Source organism: Microcaecilia unicolor, chromosome 9 (genome assembly GCF_901765095.1).
Source record: "Microcaecilia unicolor chromosome 9, aMicUni1.1, whole genome shotgun sequence".
NCBI lineage: Eukaryota > Metazoa > Chordata > Amphibia > Gymnophiona > Siphonopidae > Microcaecilia > Microcaecilia unicolor.
Window position 1 is genome coordinate 212,104,768 of NC_044039.1, and position 21,788 is coordinate 212,126,555.

Below are 21,788 nucleotides of genomic sequence, written 5' to 3' on the forward strand. Positions count from 1 at the left end.
ACTCAACACGAGTCGTGTTTCGGCCGCTCTGGCCTGCCTCAGGAGCCCCTGTGTGTTGATGTTCAGTTGATTCCTGAAGAAAGAATCTGAAATATTTAGTAAAGCCAAAGTTTGCTCTGGTGAAGTAACTTCACTGTAGCACGTAGGAATCAACTGAACACACAGGGACTCCTGAGGCAGGCCAGAGAGGCCGAAACACAACTCGTGTCGAGTCCAGTCTTTATCAATAAACTCTTGCTGTGAAATTTTTCTGAGTCAAGTAGTAGTTTCATTGACATCATCCATCGTGTCACCTTCGCTGTGCCTTTCTCCTGGTTCTACCATTGCGGAGGTTTGTTTTCTTCTGTAATTGTTGAACTGATAAATCAACTCCCGACAAATCAGCCCATGACAAAAGGTCCTACTCACAGTTTGGGCCCCAAACAAATGATCCCCCCAACAAGAGGGCCCATCCCCGAGTATTTTACCGGTTCTGTGCCTACTCCTGCTGCTGCAACTTGCCGCTGCTGCTTTGAGCCGAGGTAGGTTTTCCCTTTGCCATCCCAGTTTCATTCTGCCCTGCCACGTCCCCTCCCCTCCCCCAGCCATCCTCCAATGTTTCTGTAGGCCACCAGCAGCGCCAGCAAGGAAAACAAGCTGCTTCGGCCAACCCTGGAAGTGTTCCCTCTATTGTGCTCCACTTTGTCTGACACAAGTTCTTATGTCTGTATAGGCAGGACACAGCAGAGAGAACGCTTCTGGGGCCGGCCAAAGCTGCTTGTTGATGCTGCCGGTGGCCCAGAGGAATGTTGGAAGATTGCTGGGGGGGGGGGGGGGCCTAACAGACTACGCAGGGCAGGCAGGAGGGAGACATGCTGGACTATGTTGGGAGGTGGGTATGAAGGAAGGGTAAGAGATGTATTTCTAGACCATGGGGAGAAAGGGAAAGTGATGCCAAAATGCTAGGAAGGGGATAGTGGGACAGAAGTGACAGAACATGAGAGTGGGGAGAGAAAGATGCTCTACTGGAGAGGAAGTTGAAAGAAGAGAGAGCTCAGATGATGGACTGGGGAATAGAGGGGGAGAAGAGATGCTGGATACCCTGAGGAAGGGAGACAGAGTTTTTGCTATGCTTTTTATTTTCGTGAAGGGCTATTTTGACCGGGCTATTTTGCCCAGGCTGTTGTCAGGGTGCCCAAAAGAATAACCTGCTCCTTCTTCAAGTGCCTGTGGTGAGACTGCACAAGTCGTCCCCCCCCCCCCCCCCCCCCCGTAAGTAAGCACGGTCCATCTAGTCTGCCTAACAAGGTGGCCAGAGCCACACTCTATGCCGGTTATAGTCTTTCATGCTTACACACTGGTTGACAATTTGCCATCACGCCAACCACATATAGGCAGTTAAATATGATGGATTCTTGGGGAAATATATGTTAGAACCAAAGTATTACTAGCAGTCTTTAACTTGGTATTTAAGGTGCTTTTCCCCTCCCCTTGAGTTGTACAGCACCCTCACTAACAGCACATAATAATATTTGAAACCTAAGTATTGGCGCGTCCTTTGGTTCAGGTGTCCATCAGACAACAATAACAAAACAACAACAATAACAAAATATTATGATGCGATCAAATTGTTATAATGGTTTTTGTCTTTACTTTTCCAGTGGCTGTTCCTTCAGCAGTACCTGCTTCTGACCCTAAGACGAATGGGCATCATGCAAGCCCTCGCCTCTCTGTGTCTTCTAGGGCCACGGTGGTAGCCAGCATGGACAACACCTCAGTGGGCTTGCACTCAGTTATGAAATGGAAAACGGTGCTGACCGTCTTTGTAGTAGTTGTGCTTTATCTGGTGACTGGAGGTCTGGTCTTCCAAGCCCTCGAACAACCGAATGAAAGTAGCCAAAAGAGCACCATAGCGATTGAAAAGGCAGAGTTCCTCTGGGATCATCCTTGTGTGAGCTCTCAGGAGCTTGAGACGCTGATCAAGGTAAGAACGCCGTCTTCTTCACCTTTCTTACTGCTTAACTTCTGCCTTTGTTATTCTGCCCTGTATTAACGTGATTTCAAGAAATCGTTGGAGAAACAAGGAAGCGGGGTAAAACCCAGACTCATGTATCGTCTATGGCACTGCAGTTGGTGGGGGTAACGGGCAGATAAGATGAGTTGGTCCAGACAGAAGCTACTAAAATGGTCAGTGGTCTTCATCATAAAATGTATGGGGACAGATTTAAAGGTCTCAATATGTATACTTTGAAAGAAAGGCGAGAGAGGGGAGCTATGATACAGACGTTTAAATACCTCCATGGCATAAATGCACAAGAAGCGAGTCTCTTTCAGTTGAAAGAATGAGGGTACATAGGATGAAGGTGAAAGGGGGTAGGAGTAGTCAAAGGAAATATATATTTATGGAAAGGATGAAGGATGTGTGGAACGGCTTCCCAGAAGAGGTAGTAGTATCTGAATTCAAGAAAGCATGGGACAAGCACGGACGATCTCTAAGGGAGAGGAAGGGATGGTAGAGCTTATTAGTTGGTATAGATGGGCAGACTGCATAGGCCATATGGTCTTTATCTGCTGTCATGTTTCTATGTAACAGCAAGCTATAGCCAATACTTTTTATTGGACTAAATTAAAACACAGCAACTCCCTAATTCTGTAATCCTCTGTACACATTTTCACACAGGTTGGAGAATAATGGAAGTTATGTATGTAACTTAATTGTTAAATTAGGCAGTAACTACCCCTAATAGGCTATAATTGGAGTTAATTTACAGCTATGCACTTAACTGACTGTCACTATTCTATAACCTTAGTGCATAGTTCCTTTGCAACTGCTACTAGGGAGGTTTGGATGTGGGAGGGGCATGTCCAGCATTTACATGCTAAGATTATGGAACGCTTTGCCACGATCCATCCGAACAATCAAGGACCATCTACCCTTCTGAAAAATGTTGAAGACCCATCTCTTCAAGAAAACTTACCCTAACGACCCAACTTAATCTGCACTTCCCAAACTGCAAAGGCCTAAAATACAAATCAATGCATGCGTCGAATTTCACCTACTTGAGTACACAGCTATGGAATGCACTGCCGCGCAACCTAAAAATGATTTACGAACTAACCAACTTCCGAAAACTACTGAAGACCCATCTCTTTAATAAAGCATGCCACAAAGATCAACAAATGTAAACATACACTACTCCTCAACAGATATTCAGAACTGCCTTATAATATCTGCTTGTTATACTAATATCCTGTTATTCCATTACCATGTTACCATGTTTCTTCTGTAAACTAAATGTCTATTTTTCTATTATATCTTCACCATTCATGATGTATTGTAAGCCACATTGAGCCTGCAAAAAGGTGGGAAAATGTGGGATACAAATGCAATAAATAAATTAACAAACTTAACTTTCAGCCCACCCACATGATTCTGTCATGACGATACTCATACCTCAGACCAGTTTCTCCCAATCTTTTCTTCTCCATCCTTCTTACCCCTCCCAACCTCTTTTCCTTTTGCTCATCCTATCTTCGTTTACCTCTCCATGTTCAATCCACATATCTTCATAACCCTACTATTACTATGTTTTACTCAACTTGTTATAATCTCCTGCAAGACTATGTAATTCTATTTACTATGTAAGCCATATTGAACCTGCTATTTGTGGGAAAGCGCGGGGTACAAATGTAATAATAATAATAATAATTAAAATGTTCCAAGGTAATCAGACAAATAATGGTCCAGACTTCTAAAAACTCTCTTTATTCTTCAGTGCATGATCACATAGGTAAACAATCTTGACCCACCAAAGGTGTATACAATCCTGACCCAACACGGGCCATGTTTTGGCATAAAGCCTTCCTCAGGGGTCAACATTACGAGGTACAGACAAGACGTGACCATGCAAAACATCAGGCTTTAAATAAATCAAATGTCGGAGTACACCAAAGTGAACTCCAAATTGACAACTGACTGACGATTACATCCTAGTCAGGACACCAAGCAGGGGCGGTTTTAGACATAGTGGGGCCTAGGGCAGAAATTAAGGAGGAGGCCCCTGATCCATGATCCCCCATCCCCCAATCTCACCACCTGCATTGCTACTATACAGTCTGGGCATCTCTTCCTCTTCTCCCCACCTTGCAGTCTTCTTTAAAATTTTTATTTCCCTTCTCAGAGGGGCCCCAGCGCAGAAGCCATTCTCACAAGCTGCCTCCGGCTGTCCTGGAGCTTTCCCTCTCTGCCGCAATCCACCCAGTGGAAACAGGAAATACATCCGGGAGGGGGGGGGGGGGTAGATTTCGGCAGAGAGGGAAAGTATCAGTGCAGCCACAGGCAGCTTGTAAGAATAGCTTCTGCATCGGAGTCCCTCTGAGAAGAGAAATACATTTTTAAAGAAGATTGGGAAGGGAGGAGGAGACGGACTGTGATGGGGAGAAGGGGAAGAGATGCCTGGACTGTGGGGCCCAGGGCAGCTACCCTGTTTTTCTCCATCTAACACTAGCCCTGAAGTCAAGTATATGTTGTCCTTTGACTTACTGTGGAAGCTCTGTGTCCCTCTTTTTTGTTGTTAAGATTTTGGAATACCATCAGTTATGTGCATAACTGACATCAATTAGGCAGGAACATTTACCTCTGCCTTTGACGTGGCATAAATGTTCAGGCACTTAAATGCAATCTACACTAGAATTCTATAATGCTGTAATTGCTGATCTAGAATTTGTGTTCAACATGGTGCACGACAGGAGCGTAGCCAGACTTTCTGCGGGAGGGGGGTCTAGAGCCCGAGGTGAGGGGGCACATTTTAGCCCTCCCCCGGTGCCGCCAATCCCCCCGCCCCCGCCATTTTTTACCTCCCCGCCTCCACCACCACCTTTGACCCCCCCCCAGCGTCAACCCTTTCAACCCCCTCTTCCTGCCGCCGCCAACCCTCCCCCGCTGCTGCCGTCAAGTACCTTTGCTGGCGGGGGTCCCCAACCCCCACCAGCCAAAGTCCTCTTCTCCGGCGCGGCCGCGTTGCTGATCTCAAGGGCAGGCTTCTGTTTCTGCGAGTCTGACATCCTGACGTTGTACGTGCAGGACGTCAGACTCACAGAAACAGAAGCTTGCGTGGCTGCGTTGCTGATCTGCAAGGGCAGGCTTCTGTTTCTGTGAGTCTGTCATCCTGCATGTACAACGTCAGGACGTCAGACTCACAGAAACAGAAGCCTGCCCTTGCAGATCAGCAACGTGGCTGCACCAGAGAAGAGGACTTCAGCTGGCGGGGGTTGGGGATCCCCACCAGCAAAGGTACCCGGTGGCGGCGGCGGTAGGGAGGGGTCGAAGGGGTTGGCGGCGGGGGGGGGGCAGGGCCAAATCTACGGGGGCCCATGCCCCCGTGGCCCCACGTAACTACGCCCCCACTGCACGATAACTTAGGTGCACCCATTTATGCCTGCCGTGGATCTGGTGTAAATGGTTGCATCTTAATTTAGGCACATCAATTCGGATACTATAAGTTATTTGCATATATCTGTAGGGGGTGTATCTTAATTTACTTATGCTGATATTCTCTAAAGGAAAGGAGACAATTATGTTGCTTTATAGAAAAGGCTCCCATCAGGTGCCAAGTTATAAAACTGCCCTCTGTGTCCATGACTAGGAGGAGCAGCCAATCAAATCACCAAAATTCAAAGCTACGTTTTCTCTAGAGCAGCTCCATATCTATCACATATATGTTACATCTAAATCTGGACTTGTGTTCTAACGGGACCGTTAACATGGTCTCTTAATCAATCAAGAGTTCCGCTCAGTTCAATACATTTCTAGAAGGAGGCATTAAATCGAAAAGGTCACTTTGCCAGTAGCAGCTCCAACACCAAAATGGCTGACGTGACCTCCAAAGGAAATCTCATGAAGCTGGCATTGGAAATCATGGCAGCCATTTTCAATATGGAAGACAGCATGGGCAGGAACGCATGAGAATAGCTCCTGCCTTGACTCTCTACTAGGCAACCAGACAAAAAAGTAGGCCTGGGGTGAGGGGGTGGGTGGGTAGGCATATGGGTATGTCGGGAGGGTGCTCTCTCTGTTCGGGGGTGGGGAGGAGGGAAGGATTGAAGGGGAAGGAATTCTGGACATCACGAGGGAAGGGGGAAGGAGAAAACTACTTGAATATAAACGCTCAGTTTATATTCGAAGTAACATTCCCCCCCCCCCCCCTTTTTAGGGGAAAAATGTTATCTCAGTTTATATTTGGATGGGTTTATATTTGAATATATACGGTATGTGCTTATGTGCAATTCTAAATGTTTACATGCAGAACAGTGACTATTTTATAGAATTTCCCCATAATGGATAGTTTCACTGTGAAACATGACTTCATGTTGTACCGTGTGCTTTTCTCCATATCCGTTAGGTTTTAGTGCAATTTTTCTTCTTTGTCATGTTGACCCATGATAGCAGTTTCAGTTTGAGGCTAGTAATAACACCGGCCGTTTTTCCAGTCCTATGACGATACCTTATAGCATTTCCAGCTATTGTTTTCCCCAAGGCAGCCTGAACTCTTGTTCACATCGCTGCAGGCGGTATTCCACTTGTCATGCAGAATTTCTGCTTCACTGACCTGAACGCGGGTTATGTTGGAAGGGTTCTCTGTGGTTACTGTAGAGTGTACTATGACAACTCTCTGTTTGTGACTTACCGTGAACTACTGCCAAGTAGTCAAAAGAACTCAGTGCTTAGGCAGATTTGTAGAAGAGTCTCTATTTCTTTCCTGGCTCTATTACTTCACAGATAACACAGTTTTCCCCTTGAGACAAGGACATTCAAGAAATTTACAGCAAGTGCTCTATATCCATGCTGCCAGAAGACTTAATGCATCAACCCAACTCCCTTTAGAGCTGTAACCTGCGAACCTTACTGTGCTAACGTCAAGGGATTGGCTCTCCAGGCTTCTTACAGTGCTTTCCGTAGTCTCTGTCTGACAAGCACGTGATCCTGTAGCTGCTCTGTAACCTTCTGGAAATCTCCAGTGCAATGCAGACTCTTCCTGGTTGCTTCTTGTTCCTCCGTTTTGTTGGCTGCTCTCTCCGACTTTTTGAAACAACCTTTCTTTCAGTTGAGACTACAGCCTAATTAATCATAACTGACTTTCTGAATCCTGCATCCTTGATACTGCCAGGGCCGCCGAGAGGGGGGGACAGGGGGGACAAAATTCCCTGGGCCCAGGCCTCCAGGGGGGCCCAGCACCGCAGTCTGGCCCGCCCGCCCTCCGTCGCTCCCTGGCATTGAACTTAAGCGCCTCACCGAAAGCGCAGCAAGCAGCGGCAGACCACTCCTTCCTTCCGTGTCCCGCCCTCACCTGACGTAACTTCCGCGAGGGCGGGAAACGGAAGGAAGGAGTGGTCTGCCGCTGCTTGTTGCTGCGCTTTCGAAGGTGAGGCGCTTAAGGTCAGTGCAGAGGGCCCGGGGGTGGAGAGAGGGCCCGGCGACCTCGGGTGGGGGGGGGGCCCGGGGGCGGCCCTGTCCCGGGCCTGGCCCAGTCTCTCGGCGGCCCTGGATACTGCCAGTAATCTCATACCTACAATTATTAAATTATTCAGTTTACTTCTCAATTTGATTCCCAGCCTTTACAATCTGACAACCACAATTATCAAACTACTTTAAATACAATTTAGAAAGTACGTTAGAATAACATCTCAGTAAAAAAAAATGGCAACCAAATATCCAGCAGTCACTGATAACCCCTCTAAAATTTCTAAATAAATACCAGATATTAAAACATTACACTCAACCATCAGTCTTTGGTCATAGCACCATGCCTTTAAGATCCCCTGAAGACAAAGCAAATCTCCAGTGGCACTCTGTTCCATAGTGTGTGACCCACAATGCTGAATGTCAATTTATGGGCCAAGCCTGAACCCAAGCAAAACTGAGCTCCTGTGGATCCCTAACTCAAGTGGTCACATACCTGACCTTTTGGGAACTACAGACTCCTTAAATCACAAGTCAGGAACCTTGGGTACATTGTAGTAGGGTGATGCTCTTCAGACATATCGAAAAAATTGTGACTTATTAGCTGGCATCCTTCAGGGCGTGTTTTGCTTTCTGTACCTACCCCAAGGTAGGCTCACTTGGGTCGTATTTGACATTGTGCATACTCCTTTGTAGGTTTTCTGCTTTAGAATTCATTGCCAACTAAAGTATGTTTTTTTTTTTTTTTTTTATTTCAACTGTTTTTATTGATGATTCAACATTATAAACATTTTAACATTGCCAGTACATCTATCATTGGGCATTATAAGTAATACAGCATATTAACTTGTATACATCAATAAATTCCATCATCAATAGTTTTATGCATCTTCCCCTGGTCCCTTTGCCTACCCTCCCAAACATGCTCATTAACAGCCAAACGTACATTTAAGGGGGGGGGGGGGTGTTTTGTTAAATATACATCACAGGCATCTTTTATATTCCCCCCTCCTTCTCCCCTTCCTTCTTCCCCCCCACCCTCTCCCCCCTGATATTCATTAATAGTTACATTGTGTTTATGAGTTCAGGTATGTGTACCATTATTCTATAATATTATCAAAGCTTATTGAGTACAAGACTCCGGCCTCTCTGCGTTAAGGAATCCAACATAGGCCCCCAAACTTTAAGGAAGCATTTTTTCCCACGACATGAGCCTTTTGCATTTCTTGCTTCCCATGTCATTAAAAGATGCACCTGATTTCGCCATTGCCAGTAATCTGGGGGTTTATCCGAAGTCCAACATTGCAAAATACACTTTTTGGCTACCAAACATAATTTGCGACTTAACAATATTTCATCTGCCGTAAGGCCACGGAATGCTCCTGGGCAATCCAATAGTAATTGCACTGAAGTGCCCACTATAGTACGTGAAATGATTGAATTCATAAATGCCAGTATCTTTTCCCAAAAAAACTGTATTTTTGTGCATTCCCAAAATGCATGATAGAACGAGTTTTCCTCCAGTGTGCATTTCATACAGGTTGGTGTGTCAATCCCTCCTACTTTATAGAACTGGCGTTGTGTGAAGTATGCTCTGTGTATTATTCTAAATGCACATTCTCTATAATTTGCTCCATTAATCAGTTTAGGGATGTTCCGAATGTATGCTGCTATGTCCCAATTAGATAAATCTACTTTTGTATCTGCTTCCCACCTACGGCGAAGTTGTGACCAATCTCTATCTGACCTCAAAGTCCACAATTGTTTGTGGAGCTGCGAAATTGTGGGGGCTTCCTCTGATATTTCATCATAAAACTGTTTAATTTTCTCCCCCAATTGAAACTTAAGCTCTTCTGCATCAAGTGTCTGTATATAGTGTTTTATCTGACCATACCCAAACACATCCTCCCAGTTTGCAGCGTCAGTGGGTATTAATTGACTTAGAGGTTTAATTTTCCCTTCTAAATCTATTATCGTTTTTAGACATGTGAGCCCTCTCCTTGCCCACCTCCGAAACACCTGATTTTCCAATCCTGGCGTAAACAACGGGTTCCCCCTTATGGTCAACAGTTTTGTCATATTCGGTTGTCCCCCCAGTTTTGCCCCCAAGTATTTCCATGCCTCTTGTAGAGGAGTCAGTATTATACTACCCTTAAATTTCTTTGGCACCGATTTGTTATTGAGATGCAGCAAGGTCACCATATTATAGGGACTAAAATATATCTTTTCTAATTCTAGCGGGGTGTGTGTGTTTGCAGAAAAAAATCCAATCTCTCACTAACCGCAACAGGCTTGCCAGATTATAGTATTGTAAATTAGGCAATCCCAATCCACTCTGCTGCCAGGTCCCCAGCATCAACTGCAACTTCAGTTTAGCCTTTCTCTTTGCCCAACAGAACTGTCCTACCATTCGATAGAATCGTTTGATATCTTTCTGTAATAATCTCAATGGCAGGACTTGTAATACATATAGCCATCTGGGTAATATTACCATTTGTATGAGACAAACTCGACCTATTAGTGGCACCGGTAACATCTTCCAGGTTGCCAGCTGTTGTTCTGTTTGACTGAACAATCTATTGACATTTAGGCTGTATATGTCTCCTGTCTGAGAAGCAAGCAAAATTCCCAGGTACCTAAAAGAACCCTCTACCCATCTCAGCGGGAATTCTGCTCTCCAAAGAGATTTGGTATTAACTGGTATCGCCAGGGCTTCTGACTTATCCAAATTTAATTTGAATCCTGAATGATCTCCAAATTCCTTAATTGTTTCTAGAAGATCTGCAAGTGATGTCTTTGGGTTAGTAAGTGCTACCAGCAAATCATCCGCAAATGCTGCAATTTTAAATTTCATCGATCCAATCTCCACTCCCCTAATGGATCTTACTGAAATTATGTCTCGTATCAACGGGTCTAAGTATAATGCAATAGTAACGGGGAGAGTGGACATCCCTGGCGTGTCCCTCTCGTGATCTCAAAATTTGCCGATACCTTTCCATTTACCATGATCCGTGCTCTAGGGGTGGTATATAGTGCTTTAATTGCTTGTACAAACCATCCCGAAAACCCATATCTACTTAAAACTGAAAATAAAAAAGGCCATTCCACACGATCAAATGCCTTTTCGGCATCAAAACTGACCAATAAAGCATTTTCTGCAGACCCTTTAAGATGTTCTAAAGATAGTAAAATACTTCGCAAGTTCTTAGTTACAGATCGACCCTGCACAAACCCCACCTGTGCTTCATGTGTCAAATTTGGTAGTACCGCCCCTAGTCTCTTGGCTAATATTTTTGCAAATAATTTGACTTCACAATTCAGTAGTGAAATAGGTCTGTAGGAGGATACATGCTGCGCATCGCGCTTAGGCTTTGGCAGCACTATAATTTGAGCCAAATTAAGATTTTCCGGTAACTTCCCCTTCATCACCCATTCATTAAATACCTCAGTTAATATGGGGGCTATGTTTTCTCCCAACAATTTATAAAATTCGGATTTTAAGCCATCAGGTCCGGGTGCCTTTCCCAATTTGCTTTGTCCAATTGCCCAAACAATTTCATCACAACTTATGGGTTCGTTCAATTGTTGGAGTTCTGTCTGTCTTAGCAAAGGGGTTTCAATATTTTGCAAGTAAAGATCATTCTGTAAACCCTGACTCTCCCCAGCACTATAGAGCTGTTGGTAGTAAACCTGAAAAATTTTATTGATTTCTTCATTCTTGTTTATTAGTTTTCCGTCTTTGCCTTTAATAGCACCTATGTGTCTTGCTGTTGATTGTGGTGCCATCAGTTTAGCCAGGAATTTACCACTTTTGTTCCCATGTTTATAAAGTTGGAAACGATAATAACTTTGGGACTTTATTGCCCTCTCATGCAGCACTGCATTTATCTCTGTTTGGACTGAGATTATTTCTTTATGTATCTTTGGAGCCGGGTTCTGCCCATATCGAGTATTCAAGCGTAAAAGTTGTTTTTCTAATCTCAATAATTCTCTATCACGTTGTTTTTTGTAATTGCTAACATAGCTGATAATTTCCCCTCGGATGACTGCCTTTGCTGCCTCCCAATACGTGGGCGCCTCTAGTACTGATCCTTCATTGAAGTGTTTGTACTCCTCCCATTTAGCTATTAAATATTCTCTAAATTTCCCGCTTTTATAAAGGTAACTAGGAAATGACCAATTTCTCCCTCTTTGGGAATTATTATCTCCCAATTGCCAAGTCATCCAAACTGTGGCATGATCTGAAATCACACAAGGGCCAATTTCTACTTCATGTATATCGGTAAAAATCTTGCGTGACACTAACAGGTAATCAATTCTAGAATGGGTTTGATGAGCCCTTGATTGGTGTGTATATTCTCTCTCTGTTGGATGCAACGTGCGCCATACATCTAAAAGGTCTAATGTATTGCACATGTCAGGTAAACCTCTAGTGTTCCTTTCCCCTCGTGCCTTTGATGGATGAGATTTATCAATTTGTGGATTCCATGGCATATTAAAGTCCCCACCCATTATCACCGGTAGGGCCTCCATGTTGGCAATGGTTGTAGTTACTTTTTTATAAAATTTAAGGTCCAATGTATTTGGGGCGTACACACTACCTAAAATTATTTTTTTCCTGGCAATAGTAACCTTACAAAACACAAAGCGACCCATTGTATCTTTATGCTGATTATGAATTTGGGTCACCACTCCTTTCCTGATAAGGATGGCCACACCCCCCTTATTGCCCACCGCTGGTGAAGCAATGCAGTCTCCCACCCACCATTTAACCAACTTTGCGTGTTCTTCATCAGATAAATGGGTTTCCTGCAGTATCGCTATGTCTACCCTTAGTCTTTGCAAATGCTGTAAGATTTTAGATCTTTTAATAGGGGAGTGTATACCACCTATATTCCAAGTGACAATTTTAATCATCCTGTGTAATATAAGTTCACATTATCCTTAATTGACAAACTCATATTTAAATTCATGAGAAGCCATCCCAGCCTATGGCTCCCCATCTCGTCACATATTAGCTGTTCTCTTAGTCTGATGTTAATGCATTTTATGGTACACCGCGTCTTTTCTTCCATTTCTTTGACATATTTAACCCTCCACATCAATTCTCTCCGCTTCCAATCCCCCGCTAGCCCATCCCCCCCTCCCATATCCCTCCCTCTCCCTCCCCGTCTCCCTTTCAACTAAAGTATGTTTATAGACACAGGTGTTGAGTTTCAGAAAGAAGCTAAAGATTTGGTTTCAATTAGGCTTTGAGGGGATATTATAAATATGTTTTAAAATCTGTGTTTTTGTTGTGTAATTCATGTTTTGACTCTTGCTGGTTCATCTTATATAGTGTTCAATGGTTTTTGTTTCATTTGTGATCCACTTAGGAATTTTGATAAGCGGAATGTAGTAAATAAATAAACTTCTTCTTGGTTAGTTGTGAGCAACGTAGAAGACGTATAGTTGCAGATGTCAGCTTCCTAAAATTGCAAATACTGGCTGCGAATATCCTTGGCATAGACATAAGTAATGCCACACTGGGAAAAGACCAAGGGTCCATGTAGCCCAGCATCCTGTCCACGACAGCAGCCAATCCTTTCTCCTGTAAAGGATTTTTCCATCTCATTGTCTCAAGAGACCGTGAATACTGAAATCTTTCGTACAGATTTGTTTAGCTTCTGAGGTTAGTACACTCAGAAGAGGAAGGCACATTGACCGTGCTAACTCACTGGCTTGGCAAGGTTAAATGCTTCCTTCAATTTTGGCCTTTTCTCTAGTTGACATGCATTTAACTGCCTGAGCTCTGACAGGGATCTCCTCTGAAACGTGGAGAGCTCCCTGTCTTGAGCTGGCACTTGGTGGGGAATTGGAGCACCTCTGGGAAGAAAGCTACACCAAGCTGCAGATTGCGGCCAGGTTAATTTACAAGCTGGGTCGCTTCGATACAATTTCATCTTATATTAGAGATCTTTACTAGTTGTTAATACATCATTGTGTCAAGTTTAAAATAGCCTGCCTGATTTATAAATCGATTTATGGTTTAAACATGGACAGTCTTTCAAATCTACTTGCGATCCCTTCCTCAGGAAGTAGTTTGCGTTTCTTCATACATTGCAATTGGGTTATCCTGTCTTATGAAATGTTAGGTTGAAGCAGTGGCGTTCCTAGGGGGGCTGATAGCTGGGGTGGATCGCTGATGCGCCCCCCCCCAGGTGCAGCGCCCCCCGGTTGCAGCGCGACCCCCCCCCGGCAAAGGGACCCCCCCTCCCGCGAAAGAACCCCCCGCCCGGGTGCACGCCGCTGGGGGGGGTGCCATGCGTGCCTGTCCATCGTTCGTTCCATGCTCCCTCTGCCCCGGAACAGGACCTTCAGAGGGGTGGTTCTTTCCCTTTTTATGGAGCTTGGATTTGGAATGAATTGCCTATCTCACTGAAAGGTTTGTCATCATATCTTTTTGTAAAGGTTTAAAAACCTACTTTTTAAGTAAATAATAGCTGTTGCGCTTTCACAAGGAGGTGAGGCGCTGTGATTTCAATGCAGGGGACCCGGCCCGGTGGCGGACGGAGCTGAAGGCGGGCGGGTGAGACCGGAGACTGTGGCGCGGCGGCGACGACCTCAGGGGGGTGGGGGCGGGCCCGGCCCAGTCTCTCGGCGGCCCTGATCACGGGGGCAATGTTGTTAACAGTGCGTGCTCTTTTGGAAGAACGTGCCCTCTTTCCACATAGGTTAGAGTCAATAAATGGTGCCCAGAGTTAGGTGCCCGGATGATCTGGGCTAAGGTAGCATTCTGTAAAGGGCACTCTGATCGGATTGTCCTTTATAGATCACTAGATTAGCATATATTTTGTACCTAATTAGGGTGTGGCAGTGAGACACACAAAGGCAGGCATTCTATAACATTACACCTAAATTTTGGGAATGTCCCTGACCCACACATGCCCCTCCCATGCCACACCCCATTTGGAGTTGCATGCTATCAAATTTAGTTGCATATGTTATAGAATAGGGGGTAGGGCAGATCCGTGTATAACGCCTAATTATTGCCAATTAACATAGTAACATAGTAGATGATGGCAGATAAAGGCATGCAATCCAGTCTGCCAAACAAGGTAAACTCATTATATATGGAAAGTGATACTTCATGTGTATACCTGATTTTGATCTGTCTGTGCCATTTTCAGGGGCATAGACCATACAAGTCTGCTTGGCACTGTCCTTGTTCTAAAATTTCTGAAGTTGTCGTCAAAGCTCCCGCAAAGCTGCACTCCAGCCCCTACAAGTCTATTCAACCACAATCAGGGCACAGACTATAGAAATCTGCCCAGCACTGGTCTTGTTCTCCAACTTCAGAACACAGAGCATACAGCTTTACTTAGTGCTGGCTTTGTTTCCCAGTCAGCGGTGTTGCTACCAAATCTCCGCTAAGCTTCTTTGGATCCATTCCTTCTAAACAGGATTCCTTTGTGTTTATCCCACGCATTTTTGAATTCCGTTACTGTTTGCATCTCCACCACCTCCTGTGGGGAGGGCATTCCAAATACCTACCACCCTCTCGGTGAAAAAATACTTCCTGACATCATTTCGGAGTCTGCCCCTTTTCAACCTTAATTCATGTCCTACCGCCTTCCCATCTGTGGAAAATTGTAATACCTCTCAAATATTTAAACGTCTGTATCATATCACTCCTTTCCTCCAGGGTATACATGTTCAGGTCGGCAAGTCTTTCCTCGTACATCTTGCTACTCAAAACTCCATACCATTTTCGTTGCTTTTCTTTGGACAGCTTCAAGGCTTTTAACATCCTTACCAAGATATGGCCTCCAAAATTGAACACAGTACACCAGGCGGGGCATCCCAAGTGCATCACTCTGCACTTCTTGGCATAAAATTTCAACTGCTAGACCCTCAACCATGCTTCTAATGTTTGGAGATCCCTTCTCATGGTTTCTACTCCCTGCAGGGTATCCATTCTATTGGCTGTCTTCATATCATCCGTAAAAAGGCAAACTTTTAAAACTTTTAAGCTTTTAAAATTAAGTGCTTGTTGACTCCAACAATTGATTGACACTGCCTAATTGATTAATGGCAGAAGATATCAGAATGTTGTTTTAATTTTTATTTGTTGGTAACTTTTAGGTTTTATGTATAGTTTTATGAATGCGATTTGGATTTTATATATGTAGAGTTTTGTGAACTGCTGAGAACTTTTGGATTGTGCGGTATAGAAATATTTGAATAAATAAATAAGTTTACAAACCAACGGCGTAGCTATGTGGGGCCATGGGGGCCTGGGGCCCGTAGATTTGTCCCTGGACCCCCTTGCCGATGACCCTCTTGACCCCCCCCCTCCCGCCGCCAACCCTCTCCCACTGTCGCCGTTGGCTACCTTTGCTGGCGGGGGACCCCAACCCCCGCCAGCCGAGGTCCTCTTCTTCCGGCACAAGGTTTCGTTCTGTTTCTGTGAGTCTGACGTCCTGTATGTACAAGAAGAGGATCTCGGCTGGTGGGGGTTGGGGTCCCCCGCCATCAAAGGTAGGCGATGGCGGGGGAGGGTTGGCGGCGGGAGGGGGGTCCAGAGGGTCGTCGTCGGGGGTGGTCAAAGTTGGTGGTGGTGGCGGGGGGGGGGGGGTCAGCGGCGCTGGGGGGCGCTAAAATGTGCCCTCTCACCTCGGGCTCTGGACCCCCTTCCCATCAAAGTCTGGCTACGCCCCTGTTACACACAGATCTGGGATCCATGGACAAAACTGAGTGACCTCTACAGAATCTGGGGTAAAGTGTGCACTTTTTCAGAAGAGTGGGCAGTAATTGACAGCGTATGAAGAAACACAAAATATGTTTTTCTTTTGCCAATGATATTAAAACAACATGGTTAACATCATTGACATTTCCTATGTTGTTTCCAACCAATACATATCCCGAGCGTCTAACTATGACCACAGTTCACATTTCTTATGCTTCATTTATCATCTGAGAAATTGGTGTTAATTAGGTGCTTCTGTAGTCATTAGTCATTGTACGGTATATAATTAGGAATTACATAGCATAATATACGTCTGATCACTTGACCTTTGATAATGAGCTTTATGATGTCACTTAAGACCTTATTAGAGATTTTGAAATCAGCAGGACTTTTTAGCTGAATTTATATGCAGCAGAAAAACAGACAGGCCACAGGAAACGAAGAGCCATTTATTGTATCACTAATGAAATGCGTTCAGAGATGCTACAGCAAATTGTTGAAAACTGTGTGGCTATCAGTTATCATCAAGCTCTGCTTTAGCTAGTTTTTCTTGCATCCTTTCCCTGCGGTTGTGAAGAAGTCAGCTATTAAATGAAAGTGTTAAACTGTGGGATTTACTAATTTGCAGATGGCAGTAAAAACAGTCAGACAGCAAAGCTAAAACACAGACATATAAGTACATAAGTAATGCCACACTGGGAAAAGACCAAGGGTCCATCGAGCCCAGCATCCTGTCCACGACAGCGGCCAATCCAGGCCAAGGGCACCTGGCAAGCTTCCCAAACCTACAAACATTCTATACATGTTATTCCTGGAATTGTGGATTTTTCCCAAGTCCATTTAATAGTGGTTTATGGACATGTCCTTTAGGAAACCGTCTAACCCCTTTTTAAACTCTGCTAAGCTAACCACCTTCACCACGTTCTCCGGCAACGAATTCCAGAGTTTAATTATGCGATGGGTGAAGAAACGTTTTCTCCAGTTTGTTTTAAATTTACTACCCTGTAGTTTCATCGCATGCCCCCTAGTCCTAGTATTTTTGGAAAGCATGAACAGACGCTTCACATCCACCTGTTCCACTCCACTCATTATTTTATATACCTCTATCATGTCTCCCCTCAGCCGTCTCTTGTCCAAGCTGAATAGCCCTAGCCTCCTTAGTCTTTCTTCATAGGGAAGTCGTCCCATCCCCGCTATCATTTTAGTCGCCCTTCGCTGCACCTTTTCCAATTCTACTATATCTTTCTTGAGATGCGGCGACTAGAATTGAACACAATACTCAAGGTGCGGTCGCACCATGGAGTGATACATGCATTAATAAAATTGCAAAGCGGACTACAGGGGTAGATATTCCAAGTGATTTAAATGGCCAGAAGTGGTTTCTGGATGTTTAAATTGCTTGTCTGGGGCTCACCAGGAATATTCAGCGACCAGAGGCGGGCCAAGGCAAGATGCCGCCTGAGGCATGGCTGAGTTGCTGCCCCACCACCGGGCCAAGTTCTGGCATCTCCCCCCCTTCCTTCCTCCACCCCGTTTCCCGATTTTACCCTTTTTTAAAAAGCTGGCGGTGGCAGGGATTCCCATCTGCTGACCTGGCACCGGCCTCTTCTCTACTGCAGTTGCCTCTGAGGAAACAGGAAGTTACATCAGAGAGGCGGTTGCAGTAAAGGGAAGAGGCGGGTACCGGCGACAGGGCAGCATATGGGAATCGCTGCCGCCATCAGCTTTTAAAAAAACGTAAAAACAAGGTAAAATCAGGGAACGGGTTGGAGGAAGGAAGGGGGGAAATGCCGCTCCCGAAAGAGTGCCACCTGAGGCCCCTGCCTCAGGTGGCCTAATGGTCGGGCCGCCCCTGTCGGCGACATGTAACTGGATATTGCTGCTGAAAATACCCAGTTAGCGCCAAAGCTGGGACCGGCTATTTTGTGGGTGCTCCTGGGATAGAGTCAGCACTTCGTCAGTTAAGTCCTGACATTCAGCACTTAAGTGGCTAGGATAACTGCATAAATAGGACCACATGAAACACAGACTTTATCTTCATCATAGCCACTTAAGAGTTGAATATTGCACATAACCGGCTATATTTTCGCAGCCTGTATATACCTGAAAATTCAGTTCCAGAGCCTGGACGTGACCCAGCATTGAATTTCTGGTGATAAATGCCAGTGGGGGTATCAAAGCGCCAACTGAATATCAACATGGAGAGACCGTAGTGTTGCTGATGTAGTGACTTCCTGCAGTGCTCCAGGTTCCAGCTGTAAATTCCCATACACAAAACTGATGTGGTAGGGAGTTTTACATAGCAAGACATATGTGGAGAGACTTACAGGCTCATTTTCGAAAGAGAAGGACGCCCATCTTTCGACACAAATTGGAAGATGGGCGTTCTTCTCCCAGGGTCATCCAAATCGGTTTAATCGAAAACCGATTTTGGACATCCCCAACTGCTTTCCGTTGCAGGGATGGCCAAAGATCAAGGGGGCATATCGGAAGCGTAGAGAAGGCGGGACTTGGGTCCTTGATCCATAATGGAAAAAAAAGGGTGTCCCTGACAAGCACTTGGACGACTTTACCTGGTCCTGTTTTTCTTACGACCTTTAGATTGTAAGCTCTTTGAGCAGGGACTGTCCTTCTATGTTAAGTTGTACAGCGCTGCGTAACCCTAGTAGCGCTTTAGAAATGTTAAGTAGTAGTAGTAGTCCTGTTTTTCTTACGACCAAGCCACAAAAGGGTGGCCGAAATGACCAGACGACCACCGGAGAGAATCGGGGATGACCTCCAGTGGTCACTAACCCCCTCCCACCCTCAAAAAACAGCTTTAAAAATACTTTTTGCCAGTCTCTATGCCTGCCTCAGATGTCATACTCAGGTCCATCACAGCAGTATGTAGGTACCTGGAGTAGTTCTAGTGGGTGCAGTGCACTTCAGGCAGGTGGACCCAGGCCCATCCCCCTCCCTACCGGTTACATTTGTGGAGGAAACAGCGAGCCCTGCGAAACCCACCAGAAACCCACTGTACCCACATGTAGTTGCCCCCCTTCACCTGTAAGGGCTGTGGTAGTGGTGTACAGTTGTGGGTAGTGGGTTTTAGGGGGGATTGGGGGACTCAGCAGACAAGGTAAGGGAGCTACGTTCCTGGGAGCATTTTATGAAGTCCGCTGCAGTGCCCCCTAGGGTGCCCGGTTGGTTTCCTGGCATGTCAGGGGGACCAGTGCACTACAAATGCTGGCTCCTCCCACGACCAAAGGGCTTGCATTTGGCTGAGCGACCAGGTCTCAGATTCTAAAGTCGTTTGGAGTTTTTGGACTAAGTTCAGCACCCTTCCTGAAGCAGCCTCTGAGTTGGCGAAACAAGGCGCACTTGTTGAAGGGTTCTATAGGAAGTTGTGGCCAAAGCAACGCAGGCCTGTCGATACACCTCTTTGAATAAACCGATGTCAACCCTAGCGATACAGGATCCACCATACCCTGAAGTTAAGTACAGATAGTTGTTCCTATTTTAGCTGAATGGTCTTCAGGGTAGTCTGTAAGGATTGATGTCTGCGGGGGTTGCCAGGGGGTATATACAAAAATAGGGGGTGGTCTGTATAGCCTGTGACATTTATTTATTTATTTATTACATTTGTGCTCCGCGCTTTCCCACTCAAAGCAGGTTCAATGCGGCTTACATAGTAATAGGGTTACATAATGTTGTTAGAGAGAATATGTTAAGTATATTAGAATGCTGAAAGAGAGGGGGGATGGGGTACGGGATTGGAATAGGGAAATTGATGGGAGATATAATCTTGGTCATTGTCGTTGTTTCTTGGATATGTGTTGGTAAATGGGTTCATAGGGTTAGTTTGGGTAGGCTTGTTTGAACAAATGGATATTTAGCGATTTCCGGAAGGGAAGATATTCACTGATTGAACGGATTTGAGCTGGACTCAGTTTATTTTAGTTTGGTGTCTGATGTGCCCCTCTCAGTGTGTAGTAAGGATAACAAAAAAGGGTTTAAAAAAATCATGCGTTTTTCTCACTTAATAGTGAGTTTTTGCGTATGATTGGTTTTCCCCTCGTTTCGTCCTTACTGGAACCGATGATATTAATGGACTCTTAATCAGATAGTGGTGGTTCAATACGTTTGTATTTTTCCCTATCTGGAGATTTGAGGTTCCATTTGCATAAATATTCAGTTCTGGGGCAACACCCGCAAACTAATTTTGCAAACTTTATTTATTGATAGAATTAAAAAAATATCAATCCCATATTATTTGACCAGTGTCAACATGGCGATGGCTACTCATATTCCTACTGTTTTGACCATATAGCAGTATGTTAGCTGTGTTTATATGTTTCTCAACTCATATTCATATTCCATTGTTTAACTGTATCAATCTTTTATTACCACTGTAAGTTACATTGAACTAAATAATGTTATTTGGATAATGTGGGCTATAAGCATCAAGTGGAGGAGTGGCCTAGTGGACTTTGGTCCTGGGGAACTGGGTTCGATTTCCACTGCAGGCACAGGCAGCTCCTTGTGACTCTGGGCAAGTCACTTAACCCTCCATTGCCCCATGTAAGCTGCATTGAGCCTGCCATGAGTGGGAAAGCGCAGGGTACAAATGTAACAAAATAAAATAGATACTATTGGAGATTCTACATGGAATGTTGCTACTATTGGAGATTCTACATGGAATGTTGCTATTCCACTAGCAACATTCCATGTAGAAGGCTGCGCAGGCTTCTGTTTCTGTGAGTCTGACGTCCTGCACATACGTACAGGACGTCAGACTCACAGAAGCAGAAACCTGCGCGGCCACATTGGTGATCTGCAAGGGCCGACTTCTCTAGTGGAATAGCAACATTCCATGTAGAATCTCAAATAGTAGCAACAGTGGAGGAGTGGCCTAGTGGTTAGGGTGGTGGACTTTGGTCCTGGGGAACTGAGTTGGATTCCCACTTCAGGCACAGGCAGCTCCTTGTGACTCTGGGCAAGTCACTTAACCCTCCATTGCCCCAGGTACAAATAAGTACCTGTATATAATATATAAGCCTCATTGAGCCTGCTATGAGTGGGAAAACGCGGGGTACAAATGTAATAAATTAATAAATATGCAATAGATCATTCTGCCCAGAACTGCTGAGAAAATCCAACTCAAGAGTCTCAGAAGTCACGAGCAAACACAATGAACCAAGCATGGGAACGCCAACCTAGTTTCCAAGTCCTAAATGCGGGAAGCTTACAGTTTAGGAATGTCCCCCTTTCATGTTTACTGATTTTGCCCAGGGTACTTGTGGTGAATTCAGATAGCTTTCAAACAGCCTGGCTTCTAACGTTCAGCAGATGTTTATCTGCAAACTCTGTGATTCAATAAAGCTCTACTGATTTCATTTCATTTCATTTAATAAAACGTATACTATCTTAGTGGCTAAAAGTTATTCAAGGTGATTTACAATATAAAAGTTCAAACATAGACATCCTAAAACACTCCTAGCCAAATTCCAAAATGCACTCTCGGAACGGACTTTAACCAAGTAAATCACCACTGTAGTACCATCCAAAAGTTCCTTCTCCATCATAGATCTACAAGTTTGATGGTAAAAGAATACTTTTTAGCTGTTTCTGAAAAGATAGAAG

At 44.8% G+C, this 21,788-nt stretch overlaps 1 protein-coding gene across 2 annotated transcripts in view; it reads left to right on the plus strand.

Annotated features, from left to right (window-relative positions):
• Window positions 1-1,615: 1,615 nt before the first annotated feature.
• Window positions 1,616-21,788, plus strand: part of KCNK10 (potassium two pore domain channel subfamily K member 10) — a 76,752-nt gene continuing 56,579 nt past the window's right edge. Inside the window, exon 1 of one of the 2 annotated variants that reach the window (XM_030214566.1) lies at window positions 1,616-1,963. In XM_030214566.1, the coding sequence (XP_030070426.1) occupies window positions 1,616-1,963 (348 nt within the window). The remainder of the gene's footprint in view (window positions 1,964-21,788) is intronic. The other variant, XM_030214567.1, reaches the window with a different exon arrangement.